This window comes from Melospiza georgiana, chromosome 1 (assembly GCF_028018845.1).
Source record: "Melospiza georgiana isolate bMelGeo1 chromosome 1, bMelGeo1.pri, whole genome shotgun sequence".
Taxonomy (NCBI): Eukaryota; Metazoa; Chordata; class Aves; order Passeriformes; family Passerellidae; genus Melospiza; species Melospiza georgiana.
In genome coordinates this window covers 118394414-118411402 of record NC_080430.1, presented here as the reverse complement: position 1 = coordinate 118411402, position 16989 = coordinate 118394414, and the positions used below count along the sequence as shown (strand labels likewise).

The 16989-nt window shown below is 37.0% G+C and overlaps 1 protein-coding gene across 6 annotated transcripts in view; it reads left to right on the top strand.

Moving 5' to 3' along the window:
• The window catches only part of ASPH (aspartate beta-hydroxylase), a 110814-nt gene that overhangs the window by 61003 nt on the left and 32822 nt on the right, over nt 1–16989 (top strand). For all 6 annotated transcript variants that reach the window (XM_058019436.1, XM_058019445.1, XM_058019421.1 and 3 more), the window contains 3 exons: nt 2078–2119; nt 12705–12793; nt 15226–15312. In XM_058019436.1, the coding sequence (XP_057875419.1) occupies nt 2078–2119; nt 12705–12793; nt 15226–15312 (218 nt within the window). The remainder of the gene's footprint in view (nt 1–2077; nt 2120–12704; nt 12794–15225; nt 15313–16989) is intronic.

Below are 16989 nucleotides of genomic sequence, written 5' to 3'. Positions count from 1 at the left end.
CCATTGAAATATGCTAGGGATCAGTGTGGAAGGAACAAAGCAATATGTGCTGAATATGATGCTGAAGTGAATTCTTAGTGAAGTGTGAATTCTTAGCTTCAGAGCTAACAAGATCAAGTTGCGATGAATTTCCAGACAGCTACATAGGAGGAAAAGTGGGAGTATTTAAAGATCATTGGAGAGGCTTTGGTGAAGTCAATGGCAACTAATCTTGCAGAATGCAGGTTGAAAATAGTCTGAGAGTTTGGAGAACTGATTCTAGTGCATAAATAGCTATAGAGGGCTGTAGGTTATATGTTGCATGAGTCTCAGGAATAAAGATACGTCAAGCCAGACAAGAAATGGGAGATGGGAGCAGGCTTTAGAGTGGTGAGGTCATATACATTGTTGTTCCTCTAATGACATAGAAGTCGCAGAAATAATATGAATGTCCAAGATTGGACAAGGTGTGGAAGCAGGTTATCCAGTGACCTAGAATGAGAAGAGGGCCAGGTGAGAATCTCAAGTGCTGCTGATAAAGGAGAGAATACATGGAAAATGGGTGGCTAACTAGCGTGATGTGTCATGGTAATGCAAGGTGGTAAAAATACAAATATGAGTATATGAACTGGTTTGTGTGAAAACTGTAAAACTAAACTATTATTTCATCTGGTGCTGCATTGTTGCTCTTTTTAAAATGTAGTGTTTTGGAGAACATATGACCATTTTATTGATTGTGTGATATGTGCAAAAAAATGCAGTAGCCAGGGTTTTAGGAAGTAGTGCACAGTGCTTTCATTAATACACTGCTACAGTAATAATTGTTCCTAGTATGTAATTCACCCTATAGATCTTTTGTCATTTCTTGCAATTTAATTGACAATCTAGATCTCATGATGTAATTGAAGAGGTGAATGACTTTCAGCATGACCATATTTATTTAATTTACCATATAATCAAGTTAATGCTTATTCTGCCTTGTACTGAATATAAATTAGAGTTATAGTGTCCATACATTCAGGAATAGCAGTTGGCAGCCTATAGTAAAGGATGAAATTAGACTGTTGAAAAATTTGATTTCATGTGCGTGCATAATCCAGTTTCTCCTTAAAAAATGCAATGTTTTTCTGCATTTTAAAATGTCATATTCACACTATAATACTTCTGAGCAGTCAGTTTAAAAAGCAGCAAAGACTGAGTATTCAGAGAAGGTGTCTCTAAATTACTTGGAAATTAAAGAAAATGTTTTTTATATATGTAAGAATACCTCAAAATTAACCACTATATGTTAAAGAGGATAGTAACTAGCTAAAAAGACAACAGAGCTCCCTATTTAGTGTTCTCTGAGTTTATTAGGAGGAAATATTGGAAGCTTATTGGGAAAAAAATGGAAATGGAAACAATAACAGTGTTAGAATTGCGAGGCAAGATGCTTTTTATGTTACAGAGTAGGGCAGGATCAAAAAATGTTTGGGAGGGGAAGATCTTTCTGTATCTACCACCTTCATGAAATATGTATACATGATTTTTGTCCAGGATTTAGTTTGCCTTTTCTACAGACTGTCTTAATGCTTACTTACATCTACTTCTGCAGTCAGATGTTTGCAAAACACCTGTTACATTGTTTTAAAAGTTGAAAAAAGGCAAAAGCTTCCATATGCCCAAGTCATTTCTAAAAATGAGAATAAGTTCCCAACTGATTTTTTTTTCACATTTTAACCAAATGTATTGAGTATTAAGCTAGTGTTTCCAATATCTTTTAATTAGTGAACAGATTTTGTTTCTTGCAAAATAGCTTGCATTGTAAGTGTATATCAACAAAATTTATTAAATATATAGAGGAGAAATTCTGTGAAATGTTTTGTGATGGAAGCAATATTGTCATATTTGAAGCATCTGCAGGGAAAGACCTTTTAAGTAACCAAATAGGTAACTAAGAAAATAATCTATGGTTATTTTAAAAAATAAAAACTAAACCAAAAAATCCTGTTTACTCAATTATGTTTTGAATATAAATTGTCATTTTCTTATATCTCTTTCTTATCATAAAATGTTAACATAAATTTATTTCAATGAAATTATATTTTTAATGTTCTAGGGAAAAGTGAAAAAGAAACTGAACAAGACAAAACAGAAAAAGGTAAGTCTGAAAGTAACATTTTGTTCTGAAATTCAAGACCATGCTTTCTGGGAGGATTGATTTAAATCAGACTAAAGACTAGTGAAGCTTTGCTCCGATACATTTTGTGTAGATAAACTGCAGTTGAATAAACATCCAGAGAGTATGTACTTTTATAGGCTAACATTTGGTTGTTTCCAAGGCTAGCACCAATGTATGCCAATCAATCTTACCTGGTTGCAGAATGGAATGATAGAATTGTTTAGGTTGGAAAAGACCTTTAAGGTCATCAAGTCCAACTCATAATCTAACACTCACTGAACCATATTCCTAAGTAACATCTTTTAAATGCCACCAGGACAGCCTGGCAACCTTTCCAGTGAAAAAAATTTTCCTAATATCCACTCTAAACCCACCCAGGAGCAACTTGAGGCCATGGCCTCTTATTCTGTCCCTTGTTACCTGTGGAAAGAGACCAACTTCCACCTCACTGCACTCACTACAATCTCCTTTCAGGGCACTGTAGAGGACAATAAGGTCCTTCCTGAACTTCCTTTTCTCCAGGTTAAACACCCCCAAACACTCCCAGCTGCCTGATCAGATTTGTGCTCCGGACCCTTCCCCAGCTCCGTTGACCTTCTCTGGACACACTCCAGCCCCTCAATGTCTTTCTTGTAGTGAGGAGCTCAACACTGAACACATTTTGTTCATTTTTGGGTGGAGGATTTGGATGCAGCCTCACCAGTGCTGAGTACAGAGGGACAACAACTGCCCTGCTCCTGCTGGCCACACTAATGCTGGTACAGGCCAGGATGCCATTGGCCTTCTTGGCCCCCTGGGCACACGCTGGCTCATCAGCTGCTGTCGACCATTACCCCTGGGTGCTTTTCTGAAGGGCAGCTTTCCAGCCACTCTGCCCCAAGCCTGTAGCATTGCACTGAGCCATGGGATGGTTGTGACAACTCCTGCAGTTTCAGGACTAGAATATTCAGTGTCGTACTCCTAGATTAGTATTCTGGAGGTCGGAGTTCCACCAAGCTCTTTGTACCTCTGAGGGCAAGAGGCAATGTGAGCTACCTGGCCCCTGAGGCTGGGCTCAGCACTGCCGGCTATGCTGAGTGTGAAGAGACAAGTGACATGCAAATCAGTCCTTGTTGAGACCATGATTGCATGGTCTGTCTTAGGTTAGGTAGGAAAGTGCAGAGACAGATTAGATGGAAAAGAAGTGAGGTTTTGCTGAAGAGCCTGTGAATCTGCTCTCCCTGCAATGACATTTGTTCTGGCCCCATGCGTTCCCTGTCACTGCACAAAGCATGCAAAACCTCCTTCACGGGCTCATGGCTGGTTGCTGACAACGCCCAGAAACCTCAGGGCCTGTGCCAAAGGATTCAGTGGCTCTACTCCTTTTTCATTCTGTTTCCATTTTCTTTGTGGCTGTTATTTTATATTTGAGTATTTAGAAATGCTACTTTTCCAATATTTCGGTATGGTTTATTTGGTTTGGGTTTGTATATTGCTGGTTTAAACTCAAGTTTCTAGGACTGGCAAAGTTCAGACACTTTATGTTTAAATATTATATATGTCATATGTAAGCATTACATATAAAAAGTAAAAAAAAACCAACCAAAACAACTTGGAAAGCTCGGCAATTATGCCTACATTTCCATTTATTGGCAGGGAATATCTTACTGCAATGGATTTACCTATTTGATAGTAGGAGAAAAAACTCACCATTGTGTGCTACTTTTACTGACCTGTTAGAAAAGCATAATAAAATGATGTTCAAGAGCCATCCAGTATGGGAAAAAAGCAGTCATAGGTAAAAATGCCAGCTTGTGTAAGAAACATACTAGTATGCAACATTACTCATCAGAGCCTGTGCAAGAGCTTTAGATTCTGAAAGTATGACAGAGTGGAGCAACTTCCCTTTTTTACCCTAGGTGCTTTGTGGCTTTGTTTCTTTTTGAACAGCAACTAAATAAATGTCACTGCAGATTACAGAATTTCTATAAGGTAGAAAAACGGATAGTTTTGTTTTCCAGGTTAAATTGTTAGAATTTTTCATCCTACCAGGAAAAACAACCCTGCATTTTAATGAACTTTGTTTATGGGTACACTGCTTGTGTGATCTTCATACAAGCTGAATTTTGTTGAACTTCTTTCGTAGTTTGAACTGTTTTAAGTTTCCACTTTCAATAAAAGTGGTTGGCTATAGATATCCTAGTCACAGGAAGTGGTATAAGGTACTATTGAATTTGTTTATTTTAAATTACCCTGATGAAATGCAACAATAAAATGATGAGAGATGGATTATAAAATATACTGTACTGTGACTGTTCTATGTAGGAAACTTGGAAATCTGAGGAGTTGGGAATTTGAAACTTCATGTTTGGCTTGGGTTTAGGGTTTGCTTCTGATTCTGAGAGTACATTCTGATGTGCATTTGTTTTGTGGTATTTGAACATACATGCTCCAAAGAGCTTCTGTGCAGAAAGTATTTATAGCTTTGAGTAGCTCTTGCTACTAAATATTTTTCCTGCTGCAGTCTTGATAGTACTTGGTTAGCAAAGTGTCCTCCTAATAATTATGTAAATTTTAGTATTCAACAGTAATTCATCAAGTTTATTAAAAGTCTTACTGAAAATTCTTTGACATTAACAAAACCCCTATCTGGAAAGTTATCTAAAGAAATAAAAATTAAAATAAGCTTGTTTCTAACATACAGTTGCTTCAAGGTTTCTCTGTTATATGTAATTGAGGTGGATTCTTCATCTGCTCTATAAGAATGTAATCAGACTTAATATTTAAACAAGTAATTGAAATGGGATGGGTATTCCAGGTGTATATGGGAACTAATTCTTTAAAAGGTTTCACAGGTAGTGCAATGCGGGATATTCATGCCACATCCATAAGTTGTCTTTCCATCTGAGGTGGTTTTAGTTGTTTTGGATCACATAGTCTAAAAAAAACCAAAATTAATTAAGCAGCCTATTTTTTTTTAATTTGATTTATATTGGACATGTATTAAATACTTATTTATATTGCTGAACAGATATAGAAAATGAAAATATAATTTTCAGCTATGGACCTGTTTGTTTCATATATTGAACTTCAGCATAGGTGTATAAATAATAATGTTCCCTTTTCAAAAATGATGAAGCATGTCAGTAAAAATGAATGCTGTTTGGCTGGAACACTCAGCTGCATTGCATTAGGAACAGAAGTACATGTAAGCCAGGCTTAGGACAATATCATTCCACACATGGCCCTGCCCCTTGGTGTCATTTTGATAACAGGTCAGCATTCACCACTGTTCACTCTAGGCTTTTACCTTTGAAGATATGTAGGATTCCACTGTGATACCAGTAGAGATCTAATCTGAGGAGATTAAAGTGCCCTTCTTCTGACTAAATGTAGGGCTTTGCTGCAGGGATTTGCCCTAAATTCCATTGAGAACAGAGCTCTTGTCTGGAGAAAGAACTTACATGGTTAGGTCACCTCCAGCATTGTCTCCTGGAGTTAGGTGGGCTGAGTTCCACCCTTTCAAGCTCTGCTTATAACAGTATACATATTACCTATTGATTTCCAAATTTGATACAGGTTACAATTAAATACCTGTGAGCTGTGCGCAGAATGACCAACACAGAAGTGTAGTTGTCAAAGTCCAAAACTGCTGCATAATGCCATTCTGAACTAAATATATAGGACATTAGAATGTTACAGTGTATTTTTTAATAGAAAGTCAATGCAGAAATTTCTTTCTGGTTTTGTCAGAGGATTGCTCAAGTCTAGCTTTTGAGTAAATCCAAAAGTCTTAATGGTGAAAGAGAGGTGAATGATAGAAATATATACCAAAATCAAAATTATCATTTGCTGTTGTTTCTTATGATCAACATCTAACCAACCAACCAACAATAACTTCATACAGAAAGCCCTGTAGAATACTTTTTACTGCAAGGGAAATTGTCCTGGAATAACTGCAGTTAAAGATTTATTATAGTAATTAGATTCCAGCTTTATTAGTCTCTAAAATGCCTCAGTTTTTATTGTCTGATTGCTTCCCCAGATAAGTTAATTATAGTGGTTTTGCCTGTTCTACCAATAGAGTTTGGAAAGATCTTTTAATTATTCTAGTGCTCCTGGCTTAAATTGTGTAGCTGCAGTTTACTTGGGTTTATACATTCTAAGTTATCATTTATAGAAGACCATAAAACAAGTAGATAACTTACACTCTCTGTATCTCACCTAATGAGCTTCCCAAACAACAGGACAATGACAGGAGTTTTTCATCATCATCAAATTCTCATTCTAGTGTACAGTGAGATGCAGCACAATTTCCAAAACTAATTTGGGTAATGATATGGGGCTGGTATCAGGAGGGAGGACAATTACTTGAGCAAATTTTGAATTCCAAGTAAAAGTCTACTAATATATGTATGTTCTTCAGAACATCATTGAAACTTTGAGCTGGGAAGGTGTAGGGTTGTTAGTGGGTGCCAAAGGGAATTAGTAAAACAGAAGGTCATGAAATTAGTTGGAAAACGACTACAGACCATCATCTCAATATCTACTTGTCATTGACCTACACTCAGAAGTTGCCATTCACAAGTTGCCAAGAGCATTGTTTTGGAATTTGTATCACAGCAGGGATGGCAGGATGTTTAGAGAACAAAGCCTATGACCCCCTCTGGAAATTGCTTCCTTAGTTTTTCAAAGTTTAAGACAGAGAACTGACAGGAGGAGCCTTTGCTACAAATGACTTATGAGATTGTATCACATGAAGGGATTTTTATTTCAGATTAGCTTTAGAGATGGCATAACATAAGGAGACATAACTATATAGTTATAGTCTCTACAATTAAATAATTATAACTTCTATTAAAACTTCATTTAAGACTCAAATCATACAATTATAGAACAGTTTGGGTTGGAAAGGACCTTTAAAGGCCATTTTGTCCAACCCCTGCATTGAGGTTATTCAATTTTCTGGCTAGCAGTAAGCACAACATACAGTCAGTGGAGTAGGATTGTTCCAGTGTACTTCAAAAATCAGTAACTGGGGACCATGTGTCCTCAAGGTGGCTGTAAAGACCAGCCTTTATCTTGAATCACTTATATCTAACAGAGTAATTAATCTGGAGTCCTAACTCCTCTCTGTTTTGCATGTGAGTAATAGCAGATGTAATATCAAGGAAGCCACCAGGAATGCTCCCTTAACATCATAGTGACAATATGAATGAATCAATAAGTGAATAAAAAAATCTAATTACAAGAACCAAACAACATTTATGAGGTGGTTTGTTAGATAGGGAATAGTGTCTTTCCAACCTCATGTTTTCTCCCGCAAGTCCACAGAGGGATTGTAATGTTATTGTCTCACCATTTCTGAGGACCTAGAAATTTCATTAAAGACAAATTTAACAAGAAATACTTATGCTAATATGTAATATGGACTCTCACAGAGCAGGCCCCTCTCAATTGACTGTAAATCTCACAGCATTAGTTTCCAAAGACTGAAGCAAGACTGTTTATCCTGTGTGGAAGGCAACCTTTCCCCCAAAACCCCAAGTCAGGCCAGCCGGGCTGTCACTCATTGTTCTCAGTGAACAGACCAGGTTCAAAATGTCAGCTCCAGCACTGGAGGTAAGCCTGCCCCACAGCCACACCAATATTCTTAGGCTCTGAGTATAAGAAAGGGAGCAGAAGGCTTAAGAAGGGAATCATTAGAGCAAGAGGGAGGAGGAGAAAAGGGCAGCAAGTGGAAAACTGCCTGAGGTGGTCCTAGTTGTTATTTCCTCCTGGTCATGGTTGCATATCACCTAGCCAGCTGTTTGAGGTGTCCTTCCTGGCATGTCTGTTGGAACAGAATAAAATCATAGAATTGTAGAATATCTGCTCCAAATATTTTACAAAGCACAGGAGTGAGAGATGATTTGTATTAAGTGTATGGAAGTGCATACTGTTTTTTAGATACAAACACTATTTGTTCTGGAAGTGTTAATAGCAGCATGATGCTATCTCCTACTCACTTTGCTCTGGAAGAAAACTGTACATGCATCCTTTGATCAGAGGCTCAGAGTATGACAGCAAGGACAAAACAATTCATGCTATGTGTTGTGGTAAAGATGCCCTATCTTTTAAATTATCTTCTCAGGAAACAACAATTTGAAGCCTTTACAGTGTAGAAAATACCTTCATCCACTTAAATTTGCTATCTGTTAAAATGCCCAGTGTGTGGCATCTCTCTAGGGTAAAATAAGTGTGTTAGTTGTCAAAGATAATCATGATAGCATTCAATATTTTTGTCCAATTCTGGCTAATGTTAACTGGTTTGACATACCAGACTGATATCTTATCAGGCAGGTCATCAGTGTTTTCTCTTTTAGGAGAATGAGGTTTTCCTTAGCCTGGATAATGGTGCTATATTTCAGATGAAAAGATGAAATGGAGAGATTTCACACACACAACCATTCCCACTTCTCTGGAAGCTAGAGAGGATTCATTTGCTCCATTATAGAAGTGGCATTATTAGTTATTTTTGACATTTCTGAGGTTTTTCTCTATTGCTTTGGACTTAGGGTCATATGTAATCAATTTTTTTGACATGTACTAGTTATCTCTTTTTGTTTTCCTTGTTTCCATGTAACTGCCTTAACATAATTATCTAGTTGGTGTTTAATACCAATTTCCAACCTTGGGTTCTGCTCAGTTACACAAGAATTTGCAGACATTTGATCATGTGAGCACATTAGTCTAGAAATTATAGAAAGTTTTAATTCCTTTATTATTATATCTTTAGGCAGCTTTTCACATTAAAAGCTATCAAGTATCAAGAAATGTAATTTTGTGATTAAATCAACAGTTTGCAAAATTGCTTTTCTGGTGCTGTTTGGATGCTTTCTTAAGGTGAATAGATCTGCTTCAAATGAAGATTTACAGAACTTTATTTTTTGAATGTTATTAGTATTTTATTTTTTACAGAAAAAGCTAATAAGAGCAGTGGGAATTGAGATTGCTTTCTATCACAAGACAAGTTTTTAATCACTTATGGCTTTTCTGGAATTATAGCACTGCAGTGAAATTTTGCATTGGGAAAATTTTTGGAGCTTCAATATTCTATTTCTGGCATTGGGCTAGGAGGAATCTCAGCTACTGAGACGACTGGCACAGTGAGCTCCTGTGAGGATTTCTTTGGTTGTCAAATGAGGGAGTGAAAGTTCCTTGTGTAGTTACAGTGTTGGCACCAAAGCACATTGTCTTATAATAATACATTACAGAAGTTGTAGAACATATGACTAAGTGGGACCCTAAAGCTTACTTTGTCTCTTTAGTTGACTGAAGGCCTTATCAACTCTGTGCATTGTTCTTGGCAGATGCTTACACATCTTGTTAGTTCAAATAAACAGAATTTTCGGTAATTAGAATTCCACAATTTCCCTCAGCAACTGGTTCTACTGTGCTTGCTCAGAGATAGTAATTCCAGATGTTCAAGCCAAATTTTCTGTTATAGCCTTTTTTAAGCCTTCTCTTCCTTATCCTAACTATGACGATACAGAAAATAATTTATTCTTTTCATCTCTGTAGCTATGCTTTACAGGGTAGTGTGTACCTATCTTCCCGTGGCAAACTTTTTATTACTGCCTTTTGGCCTTTCTCACTGTTCTTACTTATTGTTGCTCCCCTCCCCACTCAGTTAAAGGCAAAATATTTTTAAACCAGTCTTCAAGAGTGATTCAATTCTGTTTATTAATTTGTTTACTTTTCCTTAATTTTGGTGTGATTCTCTTGTGGTCTGAAGAGTATCTAGCAGTGTGTTCATTATTATTCAAAAGTAATTTCTCTGTCCCTTGTAGAATTAAGACTGTCACTGCTTTTGGTGATGACAAGGTGCTTTTCAACATAAAACCAAAATATGCCTGGTATTTTAGTTTTCATTTACCAAAACAGTTATATGAAATATTTTGTCAAGTTTCATTGGATTATATGACAGGCTATTAAGTTTACTGTAATGTAATACATTGTAATACATTGCTACTTCTTTTTTTTTTTTAATTCTGTACCTTGATAAATGAGATGTGAGATTGCTTGTCATCACTGGTAATTGTTTGTTTTGTCTCCAGCAAAAGAACTAGCATAGAGTTTCTTGTGAGACTTCTTCCCAGCTTGCTGCTTTTTCAGTGGAAACTGTTTTCTCTGAGGAAGTCTTCAGGAATCCTATGACAGCAGTCCTAGACATAATGCCTATTCTCCAAGGCTATTATTGAAAATCCTCAGTAGTATTCTTGAAAGTCCAGGATTATTACCATTAGGTAAAAGGATTATTACCATTTTAATGCTCAACCTAATTTGGACCACAAACCGACCAAGCAGTTGTGTGATCATGCACAACTTCAGTGTCATGATGAAATTTGTCATTGAAGAAAAATTACATATATTTTTCTCTGAAAACAGATAAGTTAACTTCTTTGTATCATTGAATTTAATATATTGGGTCACATCTGCTAAAGGATTATTGCACTAGAAGGAGGTAATGGATAATTTATTAAAATACCCCTGCAGGGAGATAGCAGGCTATCTGGTTAATATAGAGGAATGCTTGATGGTTACACTGAAAGCTCCCTGGTGAATCCTTTAACATAGAATAGAATGGGGGATGAAAATGATTGCTCGTTATATAATGTTTACTGTGTTATATTGGTGCCTAGCAGATGAATAATATTTATGTTAACAACTCCTTTCCAGCGTTTTATATTGATCTCCTGCTGGTCTAGGGCTGATATATAATTGTACTGAAAATAGGAAGATAGTACTTTTTTTTGTAATGGAGGATGGTAAATAGGTTCTTCTACCATATTACCCAAGTTGGATATGAAAAGGAAGATATTGTATCTTTGTGCCACAGACTTGTAAGATTTTAATTTACTTTTTTTTTTTTTCTGAGCTCTTTCTCACATCCTTGTAAACTTAAATGAACTGTAGAGAGTGTCCCAGAGGCAGTGGGAGTTTCCTGGTGGGTGGGAAAGCTTCTTTCCTTTGCCTCAAAGGAACCTCACTGTTGCCATGCTTACTGAGTTTGAGGAAGACCAAATGACTCTTTCCACGAATGCTCAGAGCTAAAAAGCTGACAAATAGCTGTTCTGCCTCACTGAAATGCAGTTCCTGTGTAGCTGGCCGACCTTAAATAAAGATTTTCATTCATGATGCAAGAACTGAGAACTCACGTTTTAGTTGCTGTTTATGTTACTTAGAGAACAGAAACTAAACCAAATGTTTGGTGGCAATATCACATTGGAAGCTCCCCAGATACTGCACCCAGAGGAACTGACAAGCCTCAGTTTTCTTGCTAACAGCAAAGGACAGTTTCACATGGCAGCTAAGAGCAAAATGAACCTAAAAAGTCCTCAAGGTCACTTGCTTTCATTGGTTCCTTGGGTTGATGTTTCTGGTTCTTCCGCTCCTGCTGTTAAGCATGCCAGGCCTTAGAAACAGCAATGGTTTCTTGTAAAACTGAGCTGGCATATTTTTTGAAAAGAAAAAAAAAAAAAAAAAAAAGCGAAACTCAACAAACCTTTTGCATGTTAAGGGTGTTCTTTTCAGGCCCAATGATATTATGTGAGAAACTTCTCACCTGTCAGTCACTGTGGGCTGAGGGTTTGGAGTAGAGGGCTCCTCGCACTTGTAATAAGAGCTGTTCATGTGAATTTTACTGGATTTTTCCTGGAAGAGAGCCAGTGCTGTGCCCCTTAACCATTATTATCATTAAATGCATGAAAAGGCAGTGAAGACATTGCTTTCCTATGAAATGGAGGATAATAAATACGACAGAAAAAGACTGGCATCAGCGACAGATTAATAACCTTGGTGATCTGCACAGTAAAGAAGTTCTTCCTTTTGTTCAGGTGGAACATCCATGCATTAGTTTCTGCCTGTTGCCTCTTGTCCTGTTGTTTGGCAGCACTGACTCCCTCCTCTTGTCATCTACATTTAAGATATTTATACACATTGATGAGGTCCCCTCTCAGTCATTTCTTCTCAATGCTGAGCAGGCCCAACTCCCTCAGCCTTTCCTCGTAAAAGAGACACTCCAGTCCCTTAATCATCCATCTTTATTGCCCTCCACTGGACCCACTCCAGGAGTTCCATGTCTCTCTTGTCCTGAGGAGCCCAGAACTGCACACAGCGCTCCAGATGCAGCCTCAGCGATTGCTCTAGGCAAAGCATATAGTCACAACTTTTAGAAATTACTAGTGTGCTCTGATGATCTTTTATTTCATGATACCATATAAGTGTAGGAAAATAACAGTTCCCTTTGCTCTTCCCCGTCAGTTGAACCATTTGGGAAAAAAAGATCCTTGACTGTAATGTGATGAAAAATGCTTTATTCTAAACTTAACTGCCAAGTTACTCAATTTGAATGACTGAAGTTTACTTTTTCAGATAGGAGTTTGTGACTGTAATAAGTAAGAAATCAGTTCCTTTTCAGAGTAATTTGAAACTGCCTTACTTGAAAATGATGCACTTTGCCAGCACAGTCCTGGCTAAGTGTTACTCCAGGCAATTGAAATAAGAAAGAAGTAACGAACTGTCTGTTTGTTCAATCTTCTAGCTAAAAAGAAGAAGAAGCCAAAGCTCTTAAACAAGTTTGATAAGACCATAAAAGCTGAACTAGATGCTGCAGAAAAACTACGTAAAAAAGTAAGTTTTGAATGTTTCTCTCAGTACTGTACACAGTGGATAAAAATCAATAAATTAAATATTTGTAAAAAGAGAGAATGAATTTTAGATTACTTTTTGCGAAATTAACTTTTTGAAATAGTCAGTACATATTTGTGCTTCAAGTTTAATTTCCGCTGGATAGTTTGTCTTAAATTTTTTAAAGTTGTACGTGAATGTCCGTTCATGTGTGTTTGTTAACCTTGAAGATGTGTAGCCTAATCATGTAGCCTAATTTCTGCTTAAATGAAACATCAAACAGGGTCAGTTCTGTCCTATCACTCTTGTCCAGCTGACTACTGAAGTCAAACGCTACCAGATAACTCTGTGTGTGTTAGCAGGGATCTCTCAGTGAGTGTTCTGCTGCCTCATGAGCATTAGGTGCAAATCACTGGAGTAGGTGTTGTTTCTATTGAGATTCTGAGTCCTGGGAGTGCCTAGGCTGCTGTACAGCTGCTTAGAGGATGAAACAGATGTTCCTGCTTCTCACCAGGGGCAGCAAGACCTTCACATCAATCATTCAGTTTGGGTAGTTCTGAATTTAATAATTTGACCATGAAAAAGAAATAAAAAGCTCACCAAGCTCTCAGTCATCTCCCCCTTATAGCTTCCAATTTCGTACTTTCATTTTAATTTTTCAGAAAATAATACCTTTGCAGAGATGTCCCTTTTCCAGATAGGAAATTATGTACTAAAGCAAGATTGTGGCTGTTAAAAATGAGGAACTTCAAGTCTTTTGAATGTATTTCTTGTTAAAACTCTGATATGTCTCACAGACAGTCCTAGAACATAAAGAACAACTGCAGGTCTTTGCTGTACCCTAGATTTGAGGTGGATGAGCAGTGGGATATAATATTTTCTGTACCGTAAAATAAAACCCAATTTGATCATTGCAGGTGCAGGATATGTTTGATTTTCAAAACTGTGCAGTTTTGACTTTATCTTGCCACCTATGCAGCCCCAGAGTTCTGTTAGACTGGAGGGCTCTTGCATAGGGAGCACTAACTTCTGGCTGCCACTGCTGCTGTTCCTCACTAGAAACCTTCTTTACATGTTAGAATACAAAAACAAAACAAATTTTCATGCTTCTTGTTACTTAAGCAATTGGTTAATCAGAAATAGGCATAATAGACACATTTGATAAATCTGTAGAGTCAGCTTGTTGACTCCCTTTCCCTGCTGTATTTCTTGATATGTTACAGATAGTTCGTACATGTCATGTAGGAATCAGGATAAATTTAGGAGCAAATCAGACATGTATAATATTCGAAGATAGCAAGGCAAGTTGTGTATAATTCATACACATATAACTCATATTTATAAAGCTGTAAAGAGGTGGAAGTGGCAGCAAGATCTATTGCCAAATGTTGCCAAGCAGTGCTGGTACCTTTTTGACAGTGGGGCTGGTTCTTCTCAACATCCATCTGAACTTGCTCATCAGTGTCCATCACGGGATCAACATCCATCATGAGAGTACCACAGTTACATTTGGACTTGTGTGACATGTCCTGAGGGACCTTGTCATGCAAAAAACTTGAAGGAAACAGCCATACATTGTGGTTGAGTCTACAGTATTTCCCTTAGAAGAACTGTAGTTGTGATGCTGTTCATCATGAGAAGTATGCAGAGGGAAAATTTCCACCTGTCTCCAGAATTTTCTTCCTGTTCTCTATTATTTCTGGTCTGGAGTTTGTTATTTGTGACAGTGTTCACAGGGGTTTTCGGTTGAGGGAAGAGACAGAGATCTGACTCTATATTTTAGGAGGCTTGATTTATTATTTTATGATATATATTATATTAAAGCTATACTAAAAGAATAGAAGAAAAGGTTCTCTTCAGAAGGCTAGCTAAGCTAAGAATAGAAAGGAAAGAATGATAACAAAGTTAGCTGTCTCAGACTCTCTCTCCGAGCCAGCTGTGCTGTGATCGGCCATAAATTACAAACAAGCACATGAGACCAATCACAGATCTATCTGTTGCATTGCACAGCAGCAGATAATCATTGTTTACAATTTGTTCCTGAGGCTTCTCAGCTTCTCAGGAGGAAAAAATCTTAAGGAAAGGATTTTTCATAAAAAGATGTCTGCGACAGTTATTAGCAGTACGGTCTTTACTATTCTATGCAGACAGGTTATTTTAATCTCAGCATTTTGTTCAGCAAACAAGGAAAACTGAGTAAAGTATGAAAAATCAAGTTATTATTTTTCACCATGAAAATTAGATTATATTGTTTCATAAATAATGTCAATTCCTCTTAAAAAGACAATCCCAACAAAAGTCTGAATGAAAGCCATTGATTCAGTCTGCATTGTTTGGTGTTTGTTCTTTAATTGTAAAATTATTGTGTTATTAGGTCCTGCATCCTTCAGCATTTTTATTAGATAGAATTGCTGATAAATATCTCTGCTTTTCAGGGGAAAGTTGAAGAAGCTCTAAGGGCCTTTGAAGCATTAGTGAATCAATATCCACAAAGTCCTCGAGCAAGATACGGAAAAGCACAGGTACTTAAAAAAAAGTGATAGGTGCTGAAAAAAGCTAAATTAAACATTTTGTTTTACCAATAGAGTTATAAACACTATGTGGAATTAATTTATAAATTTATGCTGGTTTTGTAGGTAAAAAAAAGAATCGTGATCTGTCATATCTATCTCTTCAGTCAGCTGTCCTTCCTCAATTGCTTTGGCAGCTTTTGTGGAACTTCAGTGGGAAGTACTGTAAATAACAAAAAAAATAAGGTACATCCTGTAGATCTCAGGAGAACTGTGAGGTGAATGGCAAGAGATAAATACCGACTAATGGCCCAGTGCAGGAACAACAGGCAGAGCCTACCTGTTACATACTATTTGCTGTAGCTGGGAAATCAACATGTCTGTCAGCCTGGGATAAATGCTGCTTTTTGCTCTAGTGGGAATAGAGAAGAGGATTTGGAGTTTTTAGAGAGAAAGAGTTAAGGGATAAAGAGCACAAATTCTCAGGCAGTGAGGCTTAATTAGCTTTACTTGTAGAGTGAGTTATGTTTCAGGTGTTTCCCTTCAAAAACAATACTAAAAAAACCCAACCAAAACCCAGAAGGCATCAGAAAATAATCTCTGCATTTATAATACTTTTAGGCTGTGTTGAGATGTCTCAAAAGGGAATAGTAGTACGATAATCCTGCTGCACTAGGAGTAATAAAAAACTCCTTGAAGTCATATTAATCAGGATAAAAAAGTGAAGCCCTCACTGCAGGAAGGAATGGTGCTGTTAGACAATTGATGCGGACCTTGGAGTCACAACCAGTCTCCACTTAGTTAATAATAGTCATGCTAAAATAATAGTAATGCTGTGATTATCCAAAAATCTATCACACAGGCACTTGATAGAGAGCAGACCAAATGCTTCAGTGCTCTCTGTGGTGACAGTTTGTTGAACACTTTGCCTTTTTACAGTAGGAGACAGCTTTGTTCATACACATGATGAACTTACCTCTGTTAAGTTACACTTTTAATATTTACCCATTTATACAAATCTACTTGTTATATTTAATAGAATATGCTTCCCGCCTCCTCAATGGCTTTAGGGAGAAGTGCAGATCACTGCAGGCAGTTGTGAAATTTATTCTCATTCAGAATTCCCATCTCAGTGACCCAACTTCATTTGTCCATTTACAGCAATTTGTAGCTGCCTACTGCTACTTTAGTAATCCATGAAAGGTCAATACAGACCAAGAGCTGAAGACATAATTAGGTGCATTTCCTGGGAGTGTGTAAAAACAATAATAAATTCGTTTTCTGTAGCCTTTGAAGGTTCATACTAGTCATTTTGCTGAACAGTCATATTAATATTATCAATGGCAATTTTATTGAACCCAGTATGTGTAAGTTTAAGCTGTTTGAAGGAAGAGGAAAACCATGGGCTACAGACAGATGAATTATTCTTAATCTTAATTTGCATTGTAACACAGATTTATTTTTAAATGGGGATTCATACCAACAAAATTCATTTAAATTTGCTACTTCTCACCACTAACTAAAAGTAAAACTGCAAATGATAAAGTTAAAGGCCTTGAAGGTTAAAGCTAAAGAAGATCAAGAATTCCCCACAAAAGTGTAGTTCTCCTTTTCTTTGAAGCACAAAACAGCATTACATGCTTATTTTGTAGATTCAATTCTTAATAAGACACAAGGATTGGTTTCTTC